Source organism: Phyllosticta citriasiana (genome assembly GCF_038021145.1).
Source record: "Phyllosticta citriasiana strain CBS 120426 chromosome Unknown IWZ02scaffold_6, whole genome shotgun sequence".
Lineage (NCBI taxonomy): Eukaryota > Fungi > Ascomycota > Dothideomycetes > Botryosphaeriales > Phyllostictaceae > Phyllosticta > Phyllosticta citriasiana.
The window spans coordinates 326,542-352,611 of record NW_027117283.1 but is presented as its reverse complement, the minus strand read 5'-3'; the positions used below and the strand labels follow the sequence as shown (position 1 = coordinate 352,611).

Here is a 26,070-nt window from a genome sequence, read left to right as displayed (position 1 = left end):
GTGGATCTCAAGAACAACATCGACCTGAGTCTTTCAATCAGTACCAGACGAAAGAATTGGAAAAACTGTGTCTTTCAAACATCGCGAGCATCAAGATTTCCGAATTCCGCATTCTCGGCAACGTCGCAACCTTTTTTCATGCGGACGCCGTAAAATGCCACCGCTCGATGAAGCGAAAATACCTAGTACCATGGGCCAGTTTGACAGCGATCGAGACCTTCGATCCATTTCGGGCGGACATAATCCCGGTGAGTCCGACGAGCTTGGAGCCTCTGAGATTACAAAGGTCGGAATAGGAGGAGCGTGAGTTGTGGATCTGGCGCAAAACACCATTATCCAACAACCACACCTCGATTGAATTGAGAGTTGGTTCTCCCTGAACAAGACAGTACACGAACAACAAAGACTTCTTCGTATCTGGAAGCTCCACTGTCCTGGAGCAGCTGTTGCATTGTACAGTCTCTCTACTGGGATGCTGGCACAGAGATTTTTCATTCACCAGCAGCAGCCCGGCGACCAAAGCAGCGCAGATCACCATGTGCCTCCACGCGGAACCCGGCGCCGCCGTCTTGGGTACAGCAGTTACTCTAATCTGTAAAAGGCAGTCCCCTGGTTCCAAGCGATGCATGATCCCGCACCTCTCTCGATCGTCAAAAATCCGACTCGTGGATCAAATTACCATGTGTTTGCAGTATATGGAGCGCCAGGGTGACCCGAAATAGGTGGCGTCCTACACCTTGAGATCTTTCACGACGGAAATGGACGACTCCGAACCGCGACCGTCCCGATTCAGTAAGAGGACAGCACCTTCTTCCACAAAAGCTTCTACTCTATTTGCATCCAGGTTGCGTGCTGTTGGAACGGCGTGTTAAGCAAACCATCAAGCGTACTTATCATGCCAGAGCGAACAAGCTAATGTCAGATATTTTAGATCGTCCACCACACCGAGCATTCCAAGAAGCGGGAAATGGCAAAGACACTGCCGTTGTTGAAGGGACTGAGCGCCTTAGGCAGCACCATGAGGCTCGACTCAGGCCACATATTGCGCGAGAAGATCTGCCGGCGCGAATTAAAGTTTAGCGGCCGCTCTAATCCGCATCACCTACCACATCCTAGTTAGTGCAGGGCGACTAAAGTCCCTGGATCCTGACCGCTTCGCTAATTACGATTGCTCTGTACCTGTCGCTGCATGGAGCAAAATGTTTTTATGGGGTGGACCGGGGCCTCATTTCTGTTCCGTTGCGCGCAGACGGTCACTCCTTCATCGTCGTTGCTCTGTGTCTTAGTAATTTTTATTCTCACTCCGACCACCACGTTCTTTGGCTGTTTTGACTCTCCTGTTCAATGTGGAAAACATTAGTTTCCTTCCTGGCCATTGCCAGCACTGTCAACGCCGGTTCCCCCTTTATCGATTTGGGGTACGCCAAATATGAGGGAATCAGAGACAATGGTGTTTTAAAATGGCTTGGAATGCGGTATGCAGACAAGCCCACTGGCAACAACCGCTTCGCTGCACCGCAGGATCCTCCAAAGAATGATGAGGTGGTCAAAGCCGACAAGGTAAGCTCGTTCTCCTGTACGAATTGCAGTTACGCTAACGGCAAAAGTTTGGCGCCATCTGCCCGCCTCAGACCCCCGATGACTACACTGTCCAGGGAAAAACAGACCGCTTCCGTGTGGATGAAGACTGCCTGTACATTTCGGTATTTGCGCCGGAGAACCCCAAGCGCACCCGTCTTCCCGTCATGTTCTTCATCCAAGGAGGAAGTTTCAAGTCGAACTCGAACGCCAACTGGAACCCAGCGAACCTTGTCAAAGATGGTGAAATCATTGTTGTTCTGTTCAATTACCGGGTTGGTCCGACTGGATTCGCACACAGCGACGAGATCAAGAGGAAAGGTGCACTCAACGCAGGCATTTTGGACATTAAGAAGGCGCTCGAGTGGACGAAGGATCATATCTCTGCGGTAAGGTTTGCCTAAGCCTGTGCACGTGGCATCTGAAAGTACTAACAAGCTCCAGTTTGGTGGTGATTCAGATCAGATCGTTCTCAATGGCATCAGTGCTGGCGGCACTGCGTCCGCCCTCCTCATGGTCGTCTACCGAGACGCAAAGCGCCCTCCATTCGCCGGCGCCATCATTGAATCGGGTGGCTGGGTGACGATGCGTAGCATGAAGCAAGGTGAAGAGCAATACGAATGCCTACTCAATGCTACCAAATGCACCGACAACATCGACACGCTTGCGTGCCTCCGCTCCAAACCCGAGACCGACCTACGCACAACAGGCTGTTGGTTCGACCCGGGTATCGACGACCAAATGTTCCCCAAGCCCTTACTCGACATGTTTAGCGACGGGGCTTTCGCCAAAGTGCCGACCATCATGGGGTTCTGCAACAACGAGGGCACCAAATCCGCGGCGCCGCAAGACACCGACACGGCGGAGCAAGCCCACACATACTTCAAAAGGCAAGACGGCGCGCTAACCCGCGGCTCGCTCGACATCCTCGACGACCTGTACATCAACCGCCCGGGCACCTACTTCCCCAAAGCTGGCCGCAAGTGGCGCCAAACGGCCGACGCCATCGGTGACATCGGCACCAACTGCATCGTGTACGAGCTGCAAAACAGCATCGTCAAGAACGCAGTCCCACCACTTCGCGGCAGCAGCACAGACGACCTCGACCCGCCCACCTGGAACTACCGCTACGCCGTGTCGGATGAAGACGACGAAAACGCCGGCTACGGCACGTGGCACATCGTCGAACAGTACGCGCTGTGGGGGCCCAACAACACGGACAACAGCGCGCCGGCGTCGTACCTGCGCAAAGGCGCCAACGAGGGCATCACGCCCGTCATTCGCAAGTACTGGCTCAGTTTCGTCAAGCAGCTCGATCCGAACAAGGAACGCGACGACGGCAGCCCGGAGTGGAAGACTTGGAGCGGCGCTGAAGATGGTCAGAGGCAGCGGCTGGTGCTTATGACCGGGAAGACGAAGATGGAGCGCATGAGTCAGCGCAGGAGTTTGAGTTGTCGTGCGACGCGTGAGATGAGCGTCGCGCTTGGGCATCCGAGGGAGGAGGATCAGAAGACGGATTTGGATGGCAAGTTGGCGCGCGATGCGATGGGCGCCAGTGATAGTATGGATTACTAGGCGACCATGCGACGAGAGCAGCAGGCATGGCGGCTTGAGGAGCCGGACAGGCACAAAACGGAAAGGAGAGGAGAGGAGAAAACAATTGTGCGTAATTCGCTTCTTGTACTTTAATATTTGCCTTGTCTCTTTTCCATTGGGAGGCAGTTCACGCGTCTGGTCTTGCAAAATAGACGAATGGAGAAAGATGATGACAAAAATTGTTCTACTCTGACCCCTGAGCCCCTGCCAACATGGCACCTGTTGAACTGTCCATAGAAGGCGAGAAACGCCTTCCTCCTAACCTGGTCGCTGATAACCGATATGGTTGTAGAGCTGAGACTGAGTCCAAGCCAGCTGCTCTGGCTCCAACCCTCAAGCAGTCACCAGGTCCGAATCAGGAGGTTGGGTAAAAGTCATGCTTATGCAAGTTCCTCGCTCTTCAGTAAGGTATACAAGCCGACGCCTCCCTCCTCTTTTCTAGCTTCACTGTCTGTCGGCCTGCCGAGCTGTTCCTGCTCCGTTGATCGAAGGAGTAAGGCGCACTGCATGCTCGAGTCTTGGGAAAGCATGGCACTAGTGGTTGGCGGTCTTTGGCTCATGGGCTGCCGCTTTTCGGACATGCTGTGTGCTCTGTTGGAGTTGCAAACAAAAAATGATACCTGACCACGATGCTGGGGGACGCTGTGTCTGGTTGGAATATGCACTTTAACTGGTTAGCAGTGATGACGTTCGTCAGCAGCGCTCCGAAGGGATTTCCCCCCCCAGTAGCCACCGCTTCAATTGGCGCGGGAAAATTCAAGAGAAACGCAAAGTGGGCACTGCACTCTATTTTCCCACTCATTCACCCCGAATTTGGTTCGTTTTGGGATGGAATTGGAGCCGACAGGAGATTTGGCATCTCTTCAACTTCTCAAATCGTATTCAACCTGGATATGAGATAATTTGTTGAGTAGCAACTCTTTTGTGGGTCACTGCACGTTGTTGTTGTGGAAGTCCATCTCGCGGTTCCAAACTTTGCTCAACGCGAGGATGGTTAAAAGCGCAATGTTGAGCCCAAGAGAATGTGTTCGCAGTATATAAGAAGCGCCCCTTTCCGGAAAGAACGATTCATCCATCCATCCATCCAGTACTTCTCAAGCCTTTGCCATCTGGTCTCTCGCAGTAACGATCTCACTCTTTCTCTTCAAAAACACCACCACAAGTCACAACACATCAAAATGGCTTTCTCATCTCCATTCCAAAACATCCCCACAGAGGCCTCCGATCGGGTCAGCCTTGCCACCACCAGCAGCAGCAGCGAAAGCTCAGAGTCTGTTGCTTCCTCCTCTAGCGATTCCTCCTCCGCCGGTTCTTTCTCCGGCTACCCCTTCGACGCCCAAAGTCCCCCGACGACGCGTCAGGAGTTCACGGCGTCACTCTGCAGCCTCGTCCGCCCACGACGCGGCGGAATCGCCTCGCTGGACGGCGACGCGACGCCTCCGCGCCGCCCTCGCTACTACCGCTCGTCCATCTACGCGCGGATTCAGCAGCAGCAGCAGCAGCAACAACAGCTAGACCAGGGCGCCTCGGCCATCTCTCTGGCCACGGCATCGTCGCTTTACTCGCGGCACACCGACGACGACGACGACGACGACGACGACAACAGCAACATCAACATCAACATCAACATCAACAACGACGTCGACAACGAAGACGCCATCAGAGCAGCCCAAGAAGCGCTCTTCGGCGACTGGAGCTTCTCCGCGGCAACGAAGCGGGCCGAGCGCCGCGAGACAAAACGCCGCGTCAAGAAGTTCTTCGCTTGGCTTAGGCGCCGCATCATCGCGCTGCTCCGCGGGTGCCTTTGCTTGCCCGACCGCCGACGACCACGACCACGACGCGCGGAGAACAGAGAGGAGCGGGAGAACGAGGCACCGTGGGGGCCTGCACATCCGAGCGCCTCTTACGGAACGTTTATGACGGGGGATGTGGAGGGGGAGGGGGAGGGGGGTGATGAGGTTGCGCCGTCATGTGACGGTCCCAGTGTGTACGTTTCTGTTTTCCGGTAATGGAGGAGAGTTGTTGAGTGCCTGTTCAATGGAAAGGAACTTTGAGGCGATGAGACTGCCGGGGGGCTGCTTATCTTGGGGGGTTTCCAGACTTGGATGGATGTTGGGGAAGTTGGGGAAGTCACGTACGGCTCGGGGGGAAAAGCCATCGCGCACACAATCATGGATGTTCCTCGAGCAAGAGCTGGAATGCTCCCTTTGATCCTTCTTTTGAAACCTGGATGCTTCTTCGCGACGCTGGCATAAGGGAGCTTGAATGCTCCTTGGGAAGATATCTCCATACTTCTAAGTGTTTCCTGTCAAGCGTTAGTTAGCTTCTCCAATTACCAACACTTTTGTCCATCTTCACAGCTCCAAAAGACCATCATCATTGCGCAAAAATTCAGAATTTCTTACACAATTTTAGCGTCGCCGACCTGCTCCACCACCTTCGCCTCTCTCCGCCAGGCTGACAACCTCCTGAATACCTGCCTGTTCCTGCTCGTCTTCCAGCGCGCGAATCTCTTCGCGGCAGTCCCACCATTTCTCTTCGGCGCGTTCAAACGCCATCGTCTTGATTTCCTTGGGCGCCCTGGCCTCGCCACCGTACGTCCGCGCCAGCACGTCCATGACGACACGCTGCCAGTCGAGACCCGTGCGGGCATAGAAGTCACTGCGCGACTCAAAAGGCCGCGGGTGCGGCAGACCGTCTTCAGCCAGCGCAGAAGACGACGCGTGTTTCTCGGTCGCCGTAGCGTCATCTTCGGCGTCGTTCTTCGCGGCTGATGGTCCCGCCGAGACGGACGTCGCAGCCGTGCTCGCGACGTCGCCGTCTTCTTCATCGCTGCTGCCAGAGCCTTCATCGTCCTCGTCCCCCTCTTCGTCTTCGCTGTCCTCGTCTTCGCTGCCTTGCCAGTCTTCGAGCTCGCGCCGGAAGATTTCTTTGACGCCGTCCAGCTTGCCCAAGTCTATTGCCCACATTTCGTCGAATGTGAATTCGCGGTCGCCCTTCTCAAAGGTGCCGCCGTAGATGTAGAGTACGTCGTCTTGGACGGCGAGTTGAGCGTTGAATCGTGCATGAGGCATTTCGTAAATGACGGTCTTTTCAGGGGGGCGATCCGACTGCTCTTCATCCTCCGGTGTGCCAGAAGTGGATGCCTTCAACCTAGTAGCTACATCCTCGTCATCATCATCATCGTCACCCAATTTGCCCTTGGTCTCTAGCGCAGCCAAATTGCGCAGCAGCTCCTCCTCGTCTGCCTTGCCACGTCCTCTTCTCCCGCCCCGCTCGGCATTTGCGGGTTTCTTGTTTTGCGCCCTCGGTTTTCGCAGTGCCAGAGGAAAGAAACGGTTGCGCTCAACGTTCCATGCAAACAGCGTGTTGAAAAACTCCGAGTCCATGCCCTCTTCGCTCTCCTCGACGTCGTGCACGCCACCGAATTGGATCCCGCGGCCTTTGTGGTATGCCATGGTAGCTCCAGCTCGTGGGGGATTTGGTGGATTGGCAGGTCGTTTGCGACGCTCCCAATGCACCTTTGGCAGGCTGTCCGCTGGCGAGTCTGATCCTGGTGGCACGATCCGCAGGAACCACGTGTCTTGGTGGACCATGGGCTTCATCACGTTCCGCGAAGCTGGACCGCCCTTGCCGCCCTGCTTACCGCCGGACATGATCTTGACGCGGGAGTAACCGCTGAAAATGACGGCACCCGTATCGTGGGGAAGAAACGTGAAGCTTGACCTGGCGTCTGGTTTTTGGGCTGTCAGGGGCAGCTTCGGCTCGTGCCATTTGAAGTTTGCCGTGTCGTAGATCCACACATCGTTGAGGTATTTGGTCTGTTGACTCGTGTCTTGAAAGCCTCCAAACAGAATGATGTACTGCTTGAAGTAAGTCATGCGGTGGCCACTGCGTGCTGGCGGGCCTTTGCCCTTGGACTCAAGACGGGTCCACTCGCGGCTGCCGGGATCGAGCCGCCAAAAGTCGTTGTAGTGGTAAAATGTCCCTTGTTTGGGACTGCTGAATTCTCCGCCAAAGAGATAGACGCCGCGATCGTTGCCACCACGTGTCCATGCATGCCCGGAGCGCGGAAGGGGAGAATTGGGCGAGGTCACCTTTCGCCACTCGTCGCGGTTGATGTTGTAAACAAACAGATCGTTGAAGAATTTGGCAAGCGCTCCGTTGTAGTATTCTCCGCCGAACAGAAATAGTTCGTTGTCGTTTGATGGCGACGCAAGCAGCGTTGCAGAGCCTCGAGGTGAGGGAGGATCACTGACGACTTCGGTAATCTTCAAAAATTGCTCCTGTTGCTTCGCATATTCTGCCAACACAGCATCAATATCGACGTCGTCGGCGTCACTCTCGTTTCCATCCTTGGGCCGTTTCTGTTGCTTCTTTTCCTTTTGCTTGGCCTTCTTCTCGGTCTTTTGGGCCACACGCTCTTTCTTGGCCGCCGCCTTTGCCTTCTTATCCTTCTTGTCTTTTCCCATTTTCAATGCAAATTCATGACTTGAAACTCAAAATGATGCTCCGGTTAAGCTTCTTCAAACAGCCCAATGTTGGTAACTGTTGGGATCAGCAGCCAGGGAGAGAAGAAGCAGCTCGGGCAAAGCGGAACAGCAAACATAGAAACTCCCGCTTTGGAACCAAAGGAAAGTTGCCTTGATAGATTGATGGAGCTCGTTGGTTGTTCCTTGGAGAAGAAGAGGTCAGGTGACAGTGACAGGATCGCCAAAAAATCAGAGACGTCGATCCGCTCGGCTAAAGTCTTGGCGACGCAGGGTAGGCGCTAAGCGACGGGGACGCATGGACCAGGGACCCCACTACCTGCACCTGTACTGTACCTGTACCTACACCCTGAACCCACGACCATCCACCATCCACTGAGCTCCGTCTCCCCTCCACAAACAATTGAGCTAGCTTCTCGGACTCGTGAAAAAATGATTTCCGCCGCCAAAATCATCGAGCAGCGCTCGCACATGGTCTCAGGTAAACACGTTCAACGCCATCCATCTCTCCCCGCCGCCCACTCGCTTCCCCGCCTAATCCGCACCAGGCAAGCTCAAGATCACCGAGTACTTTTTCGAGGTGCCCACGCACTGGAACAAGCCCGACTCGCGGCCGCTGCGGCTGTTTGCGCGCTCGGCTCGCAAAGCCGAAAAGCCAGCGGATCCATCATCTGGCGAAGACGAGGCCAAGAAGCAGCTGCCGTGGATGCTGTTCCTGCAGGGCGGGCCGGGCTTTGGATGCCGGTCGCCGCACGAGATGCCGTGGGCGCACCAGGTGCTCGACCGCGGGTACCAACTCATCTGCCTCGACCAGCGCGGAACGGGGCTGAGCAGTCCCGTGTCGGCCAGCACGCTGGGCCTGCGCGGCAATGATGATACGCAGGCCAACTATCTCAAGAGCTTCAGGGCTGATTCGATCGTCAAGGACTGTGAGGCCGTTCGCTTGGCGCTGACAGAAGAGTGTCCCGAGGAGAAGAAGCAGTGGAGCGTCGTGGGGCAGAGCTTTGGCGGCTTCTGCATCACGACGTATCTCAGCATGTTCCCGCAGGGACTGAGAGAAGCCTTCTTCTTTGGTGGCCTGCCACCGCTCGTCAAGAACCCGGACGAAGTCTACAAAAAGACTTTCAAGAAGGTGATTGAAAGAAACGAAGTCTACTACCGCAAATACCCTGAGGACGTCGCCCGCGTCAGACAAATTGTCAGTCTCCTGCAGAGATTCGGCGACAGCACCGTGCGGCTCTCGGGCGAGGGCTCGCTATCGGCACGCCGCTTCCTGCAGCTGGGGATCAACTTTGGCTTCCACGGAGGCATCGACACAGTACACGAACTGGTCCTGCGGGCCTCCAACGACCTGGACGTCTTCGGACATCTGACGCGGCCGACGCGCTCCGCCATCGAAGCCGCCTTCCCATTCGACGACCACATCATCTACGCCATCCTCCACGAGCCCATCTACTGCCAGGGACAACCAGCCAACTGGTCGGCGCACCGGATCCGCGAGACGCTGCCCGAATTCCACACGGACCCCTCCCCCACGGCATCACCGCTCTACTTCACGGGCGAAATGGTGTTCCCGTGGATGCTAGACGACTACACGGAGCTGCGGGGGCTGAAGCGGCAGGCAGAGCTGCTGGCGGCGGCCGACGACTGGCCGGCGCTGTACGACGAGGAGCAGCTGGCGCGCAATGAGGTGCCGACGTACGCGGCCGTCTACATGGAGGACATGTACGTCGATTTCGACTTCAGCTTGCAGACGGCCGCCAAGATCCGCGGCTGCAAGACGTACATTACTAATGTCATGTACCATGATGCCGTGAGGAGCCGCATGGATGATGTCTGGCGCAATGTTTGGGCCCTGAGAGATGACGTTATTGATTAGAGCTGGTCTCGCCCGTTGTTGTGTGGATGGATGGATGCGTTTTGGATGTAGAAACGCTCGAAAAATAAAAGCGAATCTTCTCAAGCCATGAAAGCACTCCATCTTGAACGACAAAAGCAGCAGCGCAGCTGAGTGCAAACAGCTCAAAAATGTAGATAGGGTATAGCTTTCCTTTCCTTTCCTTTCCTTTCCTTTTCTTCCCAACACCTCCTTCCACTATCATCCCTCCTCCTCCTCCTTCTCCTCCTCCCTAAGCCCCACCAACAACCCAACCCAACCCCCCCTGGCACTCGAATTTCCAACTCTTCATAGGTAGATACACAAAGTCTAACTAACGCTAGCAATTCCGACAGCCCATCCCATCTCACGTCAAATCACAACACACCGCTTCCCCTCCCGTACTTCCGCCACCCACCAATTCAATCCAGACAAGACAACCCAATGCCCGACAGGTCCCAAGCCTGCCTGCCCCCGCCCTGTCGTCCCGCCACGCCAACGATATACGTACATACAGTGATATCCCCCGCGCCGCGCCCGCAAACGCAAAGAGCTAGCTAGCTACCCGCCGCCGTATGTGTAGGTAGCCGAGTGTGCGGGTTGGCTAGGTAATAAAATGACAACACCGCCAACTGCCCGCCCGCCCGCCCGTCCGCAAGCAGCCGGTTGAAAAGAAAGAAAAGCATCGGAAGCAGAGAGCAGAAAGCAACAGAGGTATGCGCAGAGTTAAAAAGCGTACAGTGGGACAAAGGAGGATGGGGTGGCAGAAGGAGCAAGATTAGAGCAAGATTAGAGCAAGAGTAGGAGCAACAGCAGCAGCAGCAGCAGCAGCAGCGGTGGGTGGCAAAAGGCAGACAGGCAGGCGAGCAGACAGACAGCGGCAAAAAGGGTAAACGGCAAAGCAGTAGCAACAGCAACAGCAAAAGCACAAGATACAAAATCGGCCGTAACGCATTGGCGGGCGGGGGCGTTTTCAACACAGCAAAGATAAAGGCAAAAGGTAAGCGACGAGACGACAGCAGCCGCCCGAAACAGAAGACAGACAGAAAGGCCCCCAATGCGGCAACGAGGGGTGTGATAATTGGCTGTGATTTTTTTGCGACGCCGTGAACCAGCCGGCCGGACAGGCGGATAGATAGATGTATGGATCGATGGCAGCTCCAAATCCGACTCCCTGTGCACCGTTGCAACTCCAAAGAAAGATCACTGGCTCCATTGACTCCACCTCCTCCACGCAGAGGAGTGACGGGATGATGATGGCGATTAGGATACGGAGATTGGATAGGTAGTTGAACAAGTAACATGCCGCGTAGCCCCAAGTATACAAATCGAGCATGGAAGGCTAGTACTGCGTGTCGTATTGTCCCTTGATTTTGGCATACAGCTCGGTGTCCAAAAAGTTGTAGTGCGGGTCGCTGAAGCAAAAGGGCGCGCGAAGCAGCGTGTCGGCAGTGGGACGATCCGCAGGGTCAATGGTAAAGCAGTCGCACATGAAGCTGATGGCCGCCGGGCTGATGTTTTGGCTGACGTCGTCGGGGATGGGCGGCGCCTGGTTGAGTGAGCCCAGCTTGTAGATGGCGCCGATGGCCTCCTCCTTGCTCCAGGGGCGGCGACCCGCAAACATTTCGAGCACCACGCAGCCCAGCGACCAAATGTCGACCTTGGCGCTGTAGCCCTGGCCCTGAGAGCGGATGACTTCGGGCGCCATCCAGAAGACGGAGCCTTGCATACTATTGCTCGAGTCGTTGCCGTAGATGTTGTCCGTCTTTTTGGAGATGCCAAAGTCCGAGATTTTGCAAGTGCCGTCGAGGTCGAGCAGGATGTTGTCTGCTTTCAGGTCGCGATGGAGGATGCCTTCACGGTGCAGGTAGGCAAGTCCCAACAGAGTTTGACGCGTCAGAGACGAGACGACTGGTTCCTCGAATTTGCCGTGCTTACGAAGGCATGAGCCGATGCTGCCACCAGGGATATACTCCAGGAAGATGGAGATGGAAAACTCCTTGCGCTCGCATCCGAGGTACTGGACAATGTTGGGGTGGTCCAAGTGCTGCATGGTGTCGATTTCGATGTCCAGGGCTTTCACGAGCTCCTTTATCTTGTCCTTCTCTTGACCTGCAATGTGAGGCTTGACTTCGACTTGCTTGACTGCTATAAGTTCGCCCGTCGTCATGTTCATACCGAGGTAGACGCGGCCGAAGGTTCCCTTTCCAATGAGTTGACCCTTCATCCATTTAAACGTGGGCTGGCGCTGCGGATGCTGTGCCGGTAGAGTGTCTTGCGGAATGGTGTCAAGAATCATGTGGCTGCCACGATGAGGCTTGACCTGCTCAATCCTTGCACCAAACATCTTTGTGCTTTTTCTCCTGACAATGTTGCCGCCTTGTGCTGACTTGAGCGTATTCATACGCGGGGGTACCGACTTCTTCTCCATCGGTTGATACTGGGACTTGACGGTTTCACGGATGGACCGCGTGCGACCAAGACCGCCCGACTTCCTCATGTTGCGCGAAGCCACAGACTGGGCCACAGACAAGACGGTGTTATCCCGCTTGAGAGACGTCTGGTCGTTTCGTGGAGCAAACTCATCGTTTGGTGGCGGCGCAGAGTGGTTGATTCCATCACCTTGTCCTCCCACCAAGCCGTTCTTTTCTTCCGAAGTTGGCGACGGGATGCCCTCCTCATCCATGATAGGCTGGTCGAGGTTGACGTTGGGGAAGAATTCGTCCAGGTGTTCCACGAGTGCCTCTGGGGGTGGGCGGTTCGCCCAGACATCACTTGCAAACGACTCTCGCCTCACCGGGACGCCCGGGATGCCGTCGTCCGGCGAGTCCATCGACCACGAACCCGACGCTGCAGAAGCAGGGATGAAATTTCGAGGTATCTCCGGATTGCGCTCTGGTGAACTAAAGCGCACGCCTTGCGATTGATGCGACTTTTGTAACCGTGATGGGGTTTCCTTCTCCATGGGCCTCGGTGTCTTCTTGGGTTCCGGGGTCTCCAACTCCTCTACTGGCTTGCTCCGGGGAGGCGTCTTGCTCGCAAGCGGCATCGCAAAAAGCCCATCGTCAGAGTCGTCATCAGTATCTCCTGCAGATTCAAGTGAGAGCGGTCGGGCAAATACGACAGGGTTTTCCTTGAAGTCCAGGTTCGGTCCGGTCGAGCGAGTGGACATTCCGCGAGTAAGGTCGGCGCCAGATTGGTGGCTAGGATGAGCCGAGTTGGGGCTGACGTCGTCCGGATGGAATCCCGAGTCGTTTTGCTGTATCTTTTCAAAATACCGGTTGGAGGGTGCTCCGAAATACGGATCCGAGGTGGCGGGGCGCTGTTCGAGGGCTTGAAAATAGTCAGGAATCAGGAACGGAACCTTGCCTTTGCTCATAGTGTATTCACCAGGAGTTCGGGGGGACCCACCTGGACTGCCATGGTGCATAGCAGACTCTGCAAAGTCAACGGAAGCCATGGTTTTGAGAGGCCTGGTTCCTCCGGGTGTCAGGACAGGGGGAGCAGGAGGTGTTCGGTTTGGTGCCCGCGTTGGAGCACCGACCAGACCACCAAGCTTGCCAGCGCCTAGAAGCGCGTAGCCAATGCCTGACAAGGCACCAGAAGGAGTGTCGGGGATGGCGGATCGTGGCTTTAATTTGTCGCTTTCGGGCGTCTTCTTTCCAGAGTTCGGTTCCTCGCTGTCAAGCGAGTCCCTTGACTTGCCTTCGCGCTTGCTGAGGGAATTCGCTTTGAGTAATGTCTCAGTCTCAACCTTGGGTGCGGGAGGAGGCTCGCGTAGGGGCACTAGGGGCAGCTGTTTGTGCTTGCTATCAAACGGTTTCTTGCCATCTTCATAGGGCGAATCTCGTCGTTGGTCAAAGTCGATGATGCCGTCGCGCTTGTACCCAATAGCAGTGGGGTCGATGGGAGAGTGGCCTGGTGGCCTATTCGGATGTCTCTTGTTAAGGTACTCTTCTTGTTTGCGTTTCATCTCCGCCCGATGCTTTTCGTGGGCCGCCTCGAGCATCTCCCTGCTTTGTTCTGGTGAGATTTCGGGGCCTGCAGTGTCCCAACGAGGTTCTGCTTGGCGTTCACGGTGGGTTGGGGGATCGACAGGCGTCTCTTCCTTCTTGCCGACATGGGCCATGGGTTGACCTTGGTTGGGAACAAGGGTGGATTCACCAGACTTGGGCCCAGGAGAATCCGGTTGAGTGTTACCGGCCGCCTTCAGCCTCTCCATGGTTGCAGGATCGATGGCTTTGCCAGTAAATGACATGCGATATGGCGAGTTGCTATGCTGTACTCCTAGTCCCACGTGAGCGGAAGCCGGTGGTGGCTCTTGGACGTTTACAAAAATTTTCACTGTTCCCGATACATCAGTCAGCCGGCGTGCCTGCATGAGCAAGCTGTCAGTCAGCGCCTCGTCATGTTCAGTTTGGCCTGGAGAGGTAAGGTGGAGCGAAATTTCGGACGTGCTAGGGAGCTGGAGGTTCCAGCAAATCAAATCCCGCAACTTCTGGGCCGTGTCAATTCCAGTGACGTCTACCAGACGGTAATTCCAGCCATCGGGGGTAACGAAGAAGAACCTCCTGGGTTCCGAATCTCGAGTGACAGCACGTGGGCGCATTGGTGGTGGGGCTGCTTCAATATCAGCTTGGGCGGATCGTCTTGACGGTGGTCGGTCGTTGAGCGAGGTGTCACTCGAATTCATACTGGACTTCATAAAGGGTGCAGTTGGCGGTAAATGGCGGACGCCGGCAGGGCTCGTGGGAGACTCGATGGAGGATTCGTCAGGAGAAATGTGGTCGTCACCCCGTCGTTTGCTGCGAAACTGCTTGCCAATTCTGTCAAGAAACTTCTTGTGGTCTTTGACGGACTTTTCGGGGTCCTGACTGTAGGCGCGACTGTCCGGCCGGGCCCCCTCCAGCCCGTTGCGGCGGTCTGATGATTTGCCGGAAGGCGGACCTGACGGTGGATTTGAGCCATAGGAAGCAATGTTGGAGAGATTCGACTCGGAAGAATTGGCGCGGTTGTGCAGGTAATAACGCGACGACGCTGATGACGACAGGACAGGCCTTGCGGCGCCCAGGGCAGGGCTGTGCTGAGGACTTTCTGAGCGCTGAGCACCGTAGTCCGCAGAGGGGTTTGGAGAGTGTCTCTTGTTGGAGGACCCGTCCCCACCGCCGACCTGTCTCAGGACCTGTTCAGTGAAGGGGCTGCGATTAGAGGCCCCGGACACGTGATCGGGGTGACTTAAGGGGGGTGCAGTGAAATTGCGCTGGGCGGCCTGGGCCGAGAAACGTCGCGGGTTGCTCGTCGCAGGCGAGTTGAGTTGAAGCTGTCCGTGCTTGCCAGGGCTGTCACTATCCCCACCGGCCGTCGTGGGCGTCGATCCGACGGCGCCGTACAGATCCTGGTGGCCTAGATTCGGCGAATTCTCCATGGTCCCGTCAGTGCCGGCGCTCGAACTGTTGCCAAACGTTCGCGACGTCCGTCGGTGCGGATGCTTTGCGCTCGTTGGATTTCCGCCATTTTCCACGATGCTGCGCACGAGCCGTCGCAGCCGTTTGCCCTCATCTCGCTCCCGCGTCAAGTCCCAACCAGTTCCGCTCTCCTCGCACACCTCTCTCAGTTGCGGGTATATCTTTGAATGCAGCATGGCGACGTTGCCACCGGGCCCATGTCCCCTCCCAAGATCCAGAAACTGAGCCCCGTAAAGGTTGAGCTGCTTGAACGTCTCTTGCCAGTCCCCCGAGAATCCGTTTCCCGCCAGCCAAATGAGCACCCTATCCAGCGGCCACTGCAATGCCGGATCCGAAGGAGATAACGGAGCTTCCGTGGAAATTTCGTGTGGGTTGTGGTCGTGGTGCCGCAGGTTCTGAAATGTCGGGTGGCTGGGTTCTTCGGGTGGTGTGGGCATGGAAATGGTTCCTCTGGAGCTGGTCTCGATGGACGAAATGTCCTGCGGGTACGGGTAGTAATAGCTCTGCTCACTAGGAGTGTGCAGGGGCGGAATGCCAACGCCCGGGCCAAATGATCCGCCAGAGGGGGTGTAGGTTGCCGAAGTCAGGGGCCCATTTTCTCCCGGCACCGACATCATATTTAGCTGCTGCTGTTGCTGGTGATAAGCTTGGTAGGCATTTGGGTTGTAGGTGGGCAGCGGGGCGGTGGTCTGCGATGAAGGGTAGTTGCGGTTCCAATACGTCGTCGGCGGTGCGCCAGGCGGCGGGCCCGGCAGAGGCACACCCATGTGGGATTGGGAAGTGGGCTGGCGAGGCGGAGGAGGAGGGAATGGCATGCCATGAGCCGAAGCGCCGGCGGGCTGGGGCGGCGGAGGCGGGAGATTGTACGGTTGCCTCGAGGGATTGTGCATTTTTGCGCGGGACAAGAATCAGACGGGGGGGGTTTGAAATATTTGTGGTGGTAGAAAACGATGGCAAACAGCCGGCTGTCGTGCGATGGCCGGGATTGGACTGGTGGCGATGGCGTACTGAGGGAGCGCAGGCGGACGGACGGGCAGACGAGCTCAAAAAGACGTGTGTCGACGTCGCGCGGCGTTCATGAGCCGGTCATGAGAAGGGCTCCTGAGGGTGAGCAGCGCAGTATTGGCCGTTTGAGCACGCAGCATCGAGGACTGAAGGGAGCGCAACACGTCGGCCAAAGCGCCGTGATTCCGATGGGCAAGTAACAGATAGAAGGCGGGCGACGATGATTGTCGTCTCAGCGCATCAGGCGGGACGGCGTGGAGGAAGCGGGAGCGGGCGTGGCGATGGCAGGGCCGTGAGCTGCCTGAGAACTGAGGTGGAGAGGGTGGAGCGACGGGGGCTAGGAGAATCTGGAGATGATGGTTTGCGAGATGTCGGGTAGGTTCCGTTCACTGGAGTCGAGTGTGGGCGCAGTCGGGGGTTCCGCTGCAAGCTACGGGCTGATACGAGCCGACGGGAACAAGTCGAGACGTGGCAGCCCGTGACAAAGCCAATCACCACCAAACACTTCACATCAGATCAGCCTTTGACGGCCGACCGTTGTGTTCCTGGGGTGTGTGGGCTTGGTCTTCGCCCTCAGAGCCCACCTCAGCCGGGCAGGCTGGACGCCTCCTTCTTACATCACCTACCAGGAGACTCGACCGACTCCTCCTTTACATTACAACACCACATCCACCCCTCCCCCCCCCCCCCCCCCCCCCCCCCCCGCCACCCCCATGATCTCTCCCACCGTTTATCGCAATGGTTGACGCGACTCCTGGCGATGCGCAGCCCCCATCTTCAAATAACTCAAGACAAGACGCCGACGCAGGACGAGGTGACGCCGAACACGGCTCCGCTGAACACAACGCTCCCCAAGACGACGCGCCGTCCAGAGAGGGCACCCCGCCTCCGCTCCCTCCCCGCCCAAAGCGACTCCCTGTCCAGCCCTCGTTCGAGTCGTTCCGCCTGGGTTCCGCCTCATCCAGGGCCCCCTTGCAATCCCGCGCCACTACCGCCTTGTCTCTGCCCGACGTGCAAACCTACAGCGAGCCCATCAGAGATGTCTCGAGACCCTCGCCCACACGCCAGTTTAGCATCGCTGGGTCAAGGCCAGCAGCAGGAGGAAGCGATGGCGGCGACACAGCCAGCCTGCGCAGTTACGCGCCGACGCTCGAGGCGGGCGCCGAGGTCGAGAGCATACTAGGCGAGGTCATGGCCGAGCAGGAGAACGTGGCGTGGAAAGCTATGGCTCACCCGGCCGCCGGCTGCGACGCCCAGGCCCTATTCCCGGAAGACCCGGCGCTCAGGGCGGCCTTTGATCGCGAGTTTGACGACATGGACAACTTCAAGGCCGACGCGTCGAATGAAGGTCAGGCCACTCGGTTCTTCCAGCTCGCCATGACGCCTGCTGATGTATCCTGTAACTGTAGAAGCGCTAGTCTTGCAATGGAGGTCCAAATTGAAGCATTACCTGATTTTATCCTCGGCTGGCAAGCCCATCTACAGCCGCCATGGTGACGACCAGCTGATTGCCAATTCAATCGGCGTCGTGCAGACGATTATATCTTTCTATCAAGATGCAGACGACACGCTCAAAGGGTTCACCGCCGGCGGTGTCCGCTTTGTCGTCCTGTCTAAGGGACCTCTCAATCTTGTGGCCGTCACAAAGTTCCCCGAGAGCGATGGCCAGCTGCGTACGCAACTCGAATCGCTTTACATGCAGATTCTTTCAACCCTTACCTTGCCTCAGATGGAGCGCATGTTCCGGGCCCGAGCCTCGACAGACCTGCGCCGTCCTCTTCAAGGCACCGAGACCCTTCTCTCGGCCCTGGCAGACGGCTTTACGCGTGGGTCGCCCTCGACTCTGCTCTCTGCCCTCGAATGCCTGCGTCTGCGCAAGTCGCAACGAAAGCTGATAGACAACACTTTCCTCAAAACACGAGCATCCAACCTACTCTATGGTCTTATCGTCGCAGGTGGGCGATTGGTCAGCGTCATCAGACCAAAAAAGCATAGCTTGCACCCAGGAGATTTGCAGCTGATATTCAATATGCTCTTCGAGGCAGGCAGCGTCAAGGCTGCAGGTGGTGAGAATTGGATCCCGCTCTGTCTTCCCGGATTCAACAACACAGGCTACTTGTACATGTATGTGAGTTTCCTAAGCGTCAGCAGCGGGGGGACAGACGAGGAAGAAGAGCGGCCCAGCACGGCAGGCGGTGAGGACAATGAAATCGCTATTATCCTCATCAGCGCGGACAAAGAGGGCTTTTTCGAGCTGCGCGAAATGAAAGACCAGCTGGTCAAGGTATTTTCATCCCCGATTCTGTGCATCGCAAGCATCGCGCAACAGCGCTGATCTCATCTTTCACCACACAGCAACTCAGCGCCAACGGCTGCCTGACAACGATGCGCGACGCCGTTCGCCGCGGCCGTCCTCTCTGCACCGAAATCGTCCCCGGCACGCCGCTGCGCCACTTCTTGTACAAGTCGCGCTCGCACGTGCAATTCACCATGCCCTCATACAGCCCTACTTTCGAGTCGGCGCTGGACCGACGCCTGTAAGCCATCCATCCCACCCCACCACAACCACCACAAAGCCAGGCCAAATCAATCAATCAATCCATTGACTAACGGCCCCGTCTCCAAACAGTCTCATCAACCTCTACACGCCGCTGCACTCGACGCTGCACACGCGGCCCTCGTCGTCGGCCGCCGCCGCCGCCAAAATCATCCACTCGTCCACAACCCACGCTACCGCCATTGCCTGGAGCACGCCGCGCTTCGAGCTGTACGGCGTCGCGCCCGGCGCCACGAGCCGCGCTGCGCTGGCGCAAGCAGTCGGCCGCGTCGTGCAGTGGGTCCGTCGCGAGGAGGAGCGGGTATTCATTGTGGGCGGCGGCGTGTTTTAGGAAAGTGGCAGTGAAGGTGGACGTGCGTGGTGTTGTTGAAAAAGGAGGAGAGGAGCGGTGGGAGTGCCTAAGCATTGCGGTTGGCGTCATTGTGCATAGGTTGGCCCGCTCGGGCGCGCTTTGTCCTGTGGTCGTACCTAGATATCGTCCGCACCTATTGCATCATTGTGTGAGTGTTGCGTTGTGTGTTGTTGGGACATGTAGGACGACGGGAGTGTGGCCGTGCTATGAATAGCTATTGAGTCATACCAACGGCTTCAGGGGGAAGTAATATATGACGTGGGCATTGTTGGACGAAGTCGCTAGTCCAGACGCTATCAGACAGACGGTGAGGACTCAACTACATATAAAATATTGGTAATATCAATGAATGGACAGAGTAGGCTGAAATGACAGTTTGGCTGGGTAAGCATAGAGGGGTGAGCGAAAGACGACATCGTCAATCAGCTTGGTCGTGCAGGTGCTCCACACTCAACATTAAGAGGACATGCCCAAGGGGCGTTCATCACGACTAGCAGAGACGGAGTTGGCAACGTGAGAAGGCAGAGCAGCCATTAAGACGAGAGAGAAAAGTGCAACACCATCGTGAGCAACTAGACGAGCACGATGAAGTCCAAACACCAAGCTACCGTTGAAGAGCGAGCGCAGCATCACCAGTCCTCAACACCAAAAAGCAAAGCCACCACCACCCACCGCTGCCGCCAAAAGCAAAAAATCAGCGCCGAAGCATCTGCAAAGTCCCCGACCGGACCGGCGGACTTTCCCCGCTCGCTTTCGCGCCGCGTGGTTGGACAGAGCGACGTCGCCAGATTGAATCCGGGGCGTCAGTCCGCGGTGCCGCGAGTCCGAGTCGAACTCGAGCCCGCCGCTTTCCGGATCCGGCCCCAGCTTGGCACGGGCGACAGTTAGGCCTTTTCACGACCCCGTTGAGGGTCGAGGGGTCGCTGGTTCAACTACCCTGCGCCAGTGTGCCGCCTTGGGGTGGCTCCGGATGCTGTGGGTGTTGTCGCGGTTTGCGGTTTTATCTTGGGGTTTCGGGTGGTTTGGTGGTGATTGGCTCTAGCTGGCTGGCTGGTGTGGTTCTAGTGACTGCGTGTCGGTCGAGTCTTCGTCGCCGCCTGCGCCATCATTGTGAGGTTTCTGTGGTTGCATTCCACGTCCTCGCCACCTGTTGCTACAGCGTTGTCGTGAGAATATCATGGTGTTGCGGCCAACATGATCCTTGCCGCGCGCCCTCGCGCCACCTCACCTCGACCTCATGGTTTTGGTGCCGCAGCCAGCTTCTACGAACGCCGCCTTTTGGATCCTTTGGAAGCTCTCACTTCCTGCACATTCGGCAGGTTTCTTGCTGTTGCAGACATGCCATGGCCGTCCCAAAACCAACTCATGCGTATTGCCAGCTTGTCGTCCAGACAGGTGCAACTATCGCTCCTGCCGCCAACTCTCACTGCCTCGTTTTTTACAAGTGATCTTGTTTGCCCACCTCCATCTCAAAGCGCCTCAGAGTATTCGGTCATGGGAGCAGAAAGTCAAAGGACATCATACTCCTGTTTGCAAATAGAAATCCCAGCTCTTCCCAGACAAGTGCGTGATGGAACGATCAGAAGTAGAAGTCTACATGGGATCAAAAGGCTTTCAAGCTGCAACACACAGCGAAAGACCTCTGGAAAGGTAGTGCCCCCAAAAAGATTAATTGAAAGATTTGAAAAAAAGAGGGGGGTGAAAATTGATCTTCCAAGAAGCCTCAACTCGCCAAGTCTGTCTCGATCGCATTCCCAGAAACAATGCACCGGCCAGGAAAAATGCACCGGATTCCACATTTAGTCTGGAAAATGAAAAGACAGAGATGAGGGTTCTTTAGTGTTGGCGACAGGCAAGCGGAGAGGCGGTCGTTGACGCCTGATAAATCGGGCGGGGAGGATCGTTGATCCGCTCGCTAGTGTTCACCACCCTTGCTCTGATCGACGCTGTCTCTTTTGACCTCATCTTTTCTTCCCTTGGTCTTCGATGCACGCCATGCGAGCATTACAGCATCGAACTATGTTATTTGTATCTCCACTGTTCAAGCATTGTTTGCGTGCTTACCTCGGTCGAAGAAAGAATAATCCCGAGCGCGTCTGACTTGCCCTTCACCTAATCTTTGGCAGGATCTGTCTGGTTCTCGGGTTGTTAGACATTTTCTTTCAATATCTTGTCAATGTTGCCATGTCACCATACGTGCAGAATATTCTGGTCTCCTCTCTTCCACACTCATCTGTTTCTTTTCAGTCCACCACAGAATTACTTGCGAACCCTGACAATTGCGATCGCTTGTCGAAGCAGTACAAAAGTCTCTTGTTCAAGCTCTTGGAGGTACCTCTCGCTTGCTTCAATAGAAAGCACTGCTTGAAACGACTGAATCTTGAATGCTGACATGAACAAAATAATCTGAAGATGAGAGAGCGACCCGTCAACTAGGTGTCGAATGTGGCTATCTGTACCTGCGGTTGGGATAGGTGATTGTAGGACAGGACGGGCAAGATGGACAAGATCATGGTGGAGTCTCTGGGTCAGAACCTCAACCTTTATGGCCCAGTGACGCGTCACAGCGTCGCAGCTGCGCAATCAAGGCGCAACAAAAGAACTTATTTTGGCTATAAGGGATTTGGTCGACTTTCCACAGAGAAATGGGAAAGGAGCGGTGCCGTCAGTCACGTCGCCCGGTCGATTGAGTCGCCAAATGCTCCCAGCGTTCGACCAAGGTAAACATCGCGACACGCGTGTTTTTCCGTCCCGCCGGCCATTGCTCACCTCGCCCTTCCATCCACTTCCACAACACCAACTCAACCAGGTACCTACTGACCCGCTCAACTTCATCGGGCGCAATGGACGCCAGGAATTCATTCCGGCTTGGCCGACCTGACGATGCATGGATGGCAAGACACCGTCTTAGTCCTGCCGCTGCGTTCCAGCCTGGCTTGCCTGTCGTCCAAAGCTTCGATGACACTTCCGCCCGGAATTCCGGTGACGCTCTATGGAATCACCTGGGCTTCCAAGTAGAGCCATGGTAAGAGGACCCGTTCCGAGGCCCGCAATTCAGTCTTCTGACCTCGAAACCCCAAGCACAACCCGTCGTGAGGCTGCCCTCAGAACTCACCGATTGACCTATGAGAAGAAACCGAAGACGGACCCCGAAGATGCCTATTTTCCCAACGGCGTCAGGCCTTCCCCCGAGACGATGCTAAACATGCCCAAAGAGTGAATTTGCTCTGACCTCTCTCGCTTGGGCTTTCATTGACTCATTGACTCAGATTTTGGTACGAGCGTTGCTTGCGCTGCGGAACCCTCAAAACCTGGCTCCGGGACGAAAGCCACAATTGGCGAAACTGTACACGTCGATGCTGGTTTTGTGAGAGCAAGGCTCACCCTCATGAGCCATGCCAAGGACCTTTCCGTCAACTCAAAGACCACGTCCGCCACGTTATTGTGGCGATCCCTCCCGGCCTCGACTGGTACGAACGCAACATCAGACCGGAGCCACCGCCCCCAAGCCCGCCTCTCCCAGCACAAGCTTTTCTGGAAGAGGTAAGTCCATTTACGACACAATATTCCGCGCAGACTCAATCAAATGACTGACACGTACTAGACTTACTACCCTGCTGCGGAAGCTCACGAGAACAAAAAAGAGACAGAAGTCGTATCGCTACTTTCGAGCTCGCCTTCCGCCGACGGAAGAGATCAGGAAGAATTGCGCGAAGTTGTCACAGATGCCCCGGTATACATTATCGACGATGATGAAATCAATGTTGAGGATCAAACTCAGCCCCATCTAGATGCTTCTTGGTCATACAATGTTGCTGAGCAGCAAGCGCCTGGAACCCTCTCTCAACCTCAGCAATACAGCACGGGATCGTCTCCGACGTTCTACGGCGGCGTTGCACAGCAGGATCCTCGATTTGTCTCGTATTTTCCACCGCCTTCTTCCGTGGACGACTACCAAGAAGCGGTTCAATCGGTCGAGTGTGATCCTGCCACGGAATTTGACAGCCACGGCCCTGAGGCTACGAACGTCGACTATGATGGCTTGGAATCGCCTCAGACAGTCATCTGTATCGACAGCGATCATGACGATGATGATGGCGAGCGCGAAGACGGCGAGAATGACGAGAGCGAGCATAACAACAGCGAGATTAATGGAAGCGAGGATATTGACATCGAAGACGACGACAGCAACGACGAACACACCAGCCCAGCGGTCGTTGATTTGACTTCCAGCACAAGTCCTGCTGAGAGCATGAGTCGTGAAGGATACGCTCCCGAGCCAGAGCCTTCTCTAGAGCATGACGACGAAATGGGCTACTTGATCGATGAAGCTGAAGACCATGAGTCCAATGGCTCGTCTGGAGAGTGGCCTTCTGGCGAGCAAGACGATGAGAATGTCCCGCAGCCTGGCTCCAAGGATGTCCTTAGCTCTGACACTATCGTGCCTGACGATGTTGACATGGAAAGTGCGCACTCCGATGAATCAGAGGATGAACCGACCGGTATTTGCGACTTAGCCCAGGACTCTCTTTCGCCTCGATCTGAGTATTCGGATCAAGAGTCGAACCATTTGGGAAACTTAGCTCGCGACTCCATCTTGGATCTGCGCGAGCACGGTCTATGTCCGTCAAGGACTTTTGGCAACGAGACTAATCACCATGGCCCCATGGATCAGAACGGCGTTTCGCCTTTTCCGGACTGCTTCGAGGGCACGCCTGTGGCTGCGGACAACGCATCGTACCATGCAAGTCTCGTTAATCGCAATTCCCTTTGGCTTCCGCGAGAAGACTTCCAGCGTCCCTCTATCGCTTTTAGCACAGAGTCAAACCAATTAAGCAGCCTTGCTCGCGGCCCATTCTCGATATTGAAAAATCGCGACGAGCAATATCACTCAGCCGCCGTGGTGTCTCACGACATTTCGCCTTCACCACAAGATTTCGAGGGCACGCCAGTGACTCCGGTCAAAATGTCGAACAATCTAGGCCTCAAGGCCCGTGATTCCCTTTCGCCTCTGCGGAAGAACTTTATGCGTCCATCTGTTGGACTTGGCTACAAGCCGTACCAGTTGGTTCACTGGGCTCGCGATTCCAATCCGTTTCTCCAAGCAAATGTCCAGCGTCCGTCTATCGCTCTAGAAGATGAAGGACTCGACGAAGAAGTCGATCTTCTGCCAGTGCAGCCGGAAGTTGCTCCAACCTTCAATCAACCTCGCGACTCGCCGCAACTCTATCCCGAAATGAACTCCCGATTCGCTCCAAGCTCTGATCAAGACCGTACTCTGACTTCCTATGTTTCGGCGGCTGGATACATTCATCAACCGACTGAATCTCAACCAGATCCTCATGAATCGTCCCTAGTATTCTCCGAAGGGTTTCATTCTGCACTCTCGCACTTAGTTAGCAGTCCTCCTCTGCTGCCGCAGAACACTCCCAATATGTATGCCGTGCAGAGCCACGAGTACATGGTTCAGCCACACCAGTCTCAGGGAAATCAGCAGGAGGCGCAATCAACGCCCGTGCCTCTTGGTAATTCCATCGCGATGAATAGTGCTGAAGAGGCCTATCCTCAAACTCTCGAGTCGGATCCTGTCGCAGAGGACAATTCTTTGAACGACATTCTCCTCCTCCAGCAGCAGCTTGAGGCGGAGCAACAGAGTCCTCTACCTTCGGGACTTTCACAGGAACGTCTTCAATACTTGTCCATGGCGTGTGCTCTCAACCACTCTATTTCGCTTGGCAATTTCGAGGACAACTCTCGACAAGAGCTGGAGTTAGACGCCAAAAAGTCAAGCAATCAGTTGAACGAAACGGATGCGATGAGGTTACAGCTCCAGAGTGAGCACCTGGCGAATACCGACAACTTGCACAAGTCTCCTCCATCATCACAGACGGTGGCTGGTTATGAAGAGTCGTCGGCTCAGTTTAACGACAATGACGGCAGCTACCAGGCTACAGGACCCAGAGAGTCTGAAAATGGGGTAGTCAGCATGGTGCTGCCAGGAGGAGAAACGAGGAACATGGATGCTCTCGAGGAATACTACAGAAACCAAAGAGAACTGGAGGGGTTTCTTGATAACTCCTCTTCAATTTCCGGCGAGGAGAGCGATCATGAAGACAACGAGACTGTTCGCCACCAATCTCCAATCTCTGACGAGGACAATGATAAGGAAGGCACCGAGATCATTCGCAACTGCTCTCCAGTCTCCGATGCAGAGAGTGATGAAGACTCTGATGACTATGTGCAGTACGACGAGAATGCGGAGACTGACGAAGAAGACAATGAGCACCACATCCAGCAGTCCCAGTACGACAACAACCAAATGGCGGGTCTGTACGAGGATGACGATACTCACAACATGGAGCAAAATCTTGGAGACGTGGAGGCTTATGAAGATGAGGACTGCGAAGACTCCGAGCATTACAATGACAGCTCCGATCCTGACGAAAACGACCAAGCCGAGTGGACCATCTACACCAAGAACACGATGGAGAGTCTTTATCAAGAAGACTCCGCAACGTCCGACGACACTGAGATGGACGAAGGAGACGACATGACCAGGGCCCCCAAGTCATTCACAGCGGACAGCGACAAAGAGAACCGCATCCCAGAATGGCTCCTGATGAGCCACGCCCAGACGGTTACCACAACCCCCAGCACCCACAACAACAGCAACAGCAACATCATCGGCGCCCCCGCAGCCACCCAGCCCCAACCCCACCCTATCAACATGATCAACATCCACGCCGCGCAGCACTACCTCGCGGCGCCCTCCCCAGCGCTCTCCCCATCCCCCCTTTCAACATCGATCACAGCCTCGGCCACCGGCCCCGCCTACGACGCCGACCACACCTGGGAGCGCACCGTCACGGCCAGCATCCCCGCCACCGTCGAGGAAATCAGCATCGACGAGCTGCACGCCCTGGCGCAGACGGGCCACGCCGACGCCATGCAAGTTTGCGCCGTCAATCGCGCCGAAGCCGCCATCGACGCTGCCGCCGCTGACGCTTTTGCCATGCTTATTGAGGAGCAAGCGCGCGAGAGTCAACTGCCACAGCATCGGGCAGAGCACGAGCGCTCGCCATCCCCGTCCCCGCCTTCCTCGCCATCCGCGCAGCAGCTGCAGCGCGAGAACTGGCGCGCCGCGTCTGCTC

General features: G+C 56.0%; 8 protein-coding genes across 8 annotated transcripts; 6 read left to right on the top strand and 2 right to left on the bottom strand.

Annotated features, from left to right (window-relative positions):
* The first annotated feature begins 1,020 nt into the window (after positions 1-1,020).
* Positions 1,021-3,348, top strand: IWZ02DRAFT_249355 (carboxylesterase). Its single transcript, XM_066763167.1, has 3 exons — positions 1,021-1,560; positions 1,608-1,967; positions 2,023-3,348. Exons 1-3 carry the CDS (start codon positions 1,345-1,347, stop codon positions 3,151-3,153), a joined length of 1,707 nt encoding a protein of 568 aa, XP_066622860.1. The 5' UTR covers positions 1,021-1,344; the 3' UTR covers positions 3,154-3,348.
* A 652-nt stretch (positions 3,349-4,000) lies between these two features.
* On the top strand, positions 4,001-5,384 carry IWZ02DRAFT_249295 (uncharacterized protein). Its single transcript, XM_066763165.1, has one exon. The coding sequence runs from the start codon at positions 4,197-4,199 to the stop codon at positions 5,181-5,183; it is 987 nt and encodes a 328-aa protein (XP_066622859.1). The 5' UTR covers positions 4,001-4,196; the 3' UTR covers positions 5,184-5,384.
* IWZ02DRAFT_249303 (uncharacterized protein) lies at positions 5,358-7,856 on the bottom strand. Its single transcript, XM_066763166.1, has 2 exons — positions 5,533-7,856; positions 5,358-5,479 (listed from the first exon to the last, which is right to left on the bottom strand). Exon 1 carries the CDS (start codon positions 7,644-7,646, stop codon positions 5,586-5,588), a length of 2,061 nt encoding a protein of 686 aa, XP_066622858.1. The 5' UTR covers positions 7,647-7,856; the 3' UTR covers positions 5,358-5,479; positions 5,533-5,585.
* Positions 7,857-8,096: 240 nt separating this feature from the next.
* IWZ02DRAFT_469296 (Alpha/Beta hydrolase protein) lies at positions 8,097-9,543 on the top strand (the record flags this gene model as incomplete). The annotated part of the gene is made up of 2 exons (XM_066768705.1): positions 8,097-8,145; positions 8,213-9,543. 2 exons carry the CDS (start codon positions 8,097-8,099, stop codon positions 9,541-9,543), a joined length of 1,380 nt encoding a protein of 459 aa, XP_066622857.1.
* A 1,339-nt stretch (positions 9,544-10,882) lies between these two features.
* IWZ02DRAFT_490086 (camp-dependent protein kinase-like protein) lies at positions 10,883-15,895 on the bottom strand (the record flags this gene model as incomplete). Its single annotated transcript, XM_066769631.1, has 1 exon — positions 10,883-15,895. One exon carries the CDS (start codon positions 15,893-15,895, stop codon positions 10,883-10,885), a length of 5,013 nt encoding a protein of 1,670 aa, XP_066622856.1.
* Positions 15,896-16,714: 819 nt separating this feature from the next.
* On the top strand, positions 16,715-19,288 carry IWZ02DRAFT_450085 (trafficking protein Mon1-domain-containing protein). Its single transcript, XM_066767444.1, has 4 exons — positions 16,715-17,358; positions 17,420-18,294; positions 18,366-18,547; positions 18,640-19,288. The coding sequence occupies exons 1-4, from the start codon at positions 16,749-16,751 to the stop codon at positions 18,896-18,898; spliced, it is 1,926 nt and encodes a 641-aa protein (XP_066622855.1). The 5' UTR covers positions 16,715-16,748; the 3' UTR covers positions 18,899-19,288.
* A 543-nt stretch (positions 19,289-19,831) lies between these two features.
* IWZ02DRAFT_249218 (uncharacterized protein) lies at positions 19,832-20,761 on the top strand. The gene has a single exon (XM_066763164.1). The coding sequence runs from the start codon at positions 20,114-20,116 to the stop codon at positions 20,720-20,722; it is 609 nt and encodes a 202-aa protein (XP_066622854.1). The 5' UTR covers positions 19,832-20,113; the 3' UTR covers positions 20,723-20,761.
* Positions 20,762-24,548: 3,787 nt separating this feature from the next.
* IWZ02DRAFT_450079 (uncharacterized protein) lies at positions 24,549-25,769 on the top strand (the record flags this gene model as incomplete). Its single annotated transcript, XM_066767443.1, has 1 exon — positions 24,549-25,769. A coding segment is annotated over exon 1 (1,095 nt), but the record flags the coding sequence as incomplete, so codon positions are not given.
* Between the last annotated feature and the right edge of the window lie 301 nt (positions 25,770-26,070).

What these genes read in the sequence shown, in the direction of transcription:
- IWZ02DRAFT_249355 (XM_066763167.1), top strand. Translation starts at nt 1,345, where the DNA reads ATGTGGAAAACATTAGTTTCCTTCCTGGCCATTGCCAGCACTGTCAAC. An exon ending in AGGTGGTCAAAGCCGACAAG is followed by an intron (nt 1,561 to 1,607) that starts GTAAGCTCGTTC and finishes TAACGGCAAAAG; the next exon opens with TTTGGCGCCATCTGCCCGCC. An exon ending in CGAAGGATCATATCTCTGCG is followed by an intron (nt 1,968 to 2,022) that starts GTAAGGTTTGCC and finishes AACAAGCTCCAG; the next exon opens with TTTGGTGGTGATTCAGATCA.
- IWZ02DRAFT_249295 (XM_066763165.1), top strand. Translation starts at nt 4,197, where the DNA reads ATGTGTTCGCAGTATATAAGAAGCGCCCCTTTCCGGAAAGAACGATTC.
- IWZ02DRAFT_249303 (XM_066763166.1), bottom strand. Translation starts at nt 7,646, where the DNA reads ATGGGAAAAGACAAGAAGGATAAGAAGGCAAAGGCGGCGGCCAAGAAA.
- IWZ02DRAFT_450085 (XM_066767444.1), top strand. Translation starts at nt 16,749, where the DNA reads ATGGTTGACGCGACTCCTGGCGATGCGCAGCCCCCATCTTCAAATAAC. An exon ending in TGAAAGACCAGCTGGTCAAG is followed by an intron (nt 18,295 to 18,365) that starts GTATTTTCATCC and finishes TTCACCACACAG; the next exon opens with CAACTCAGCGCCAACGGCTG. An exon ending in TCGGCGCTGGACCGACGCCT is followed by an intron (nt 18,548 to 18,639) that starts GTAAGCCATCCA and finishes GTCTCCAAACAG; the next exon opens with TCTCATCAACCTCTACACGC.
- IWZ02DRAFT_249218 (XM_066763164.1), top strand. Translation starts at nt 20,114, where the DNA reads ATGATCCTTGCCGCGCGCCCTCGCGCCACCTCACCTCGACCTCATGGT.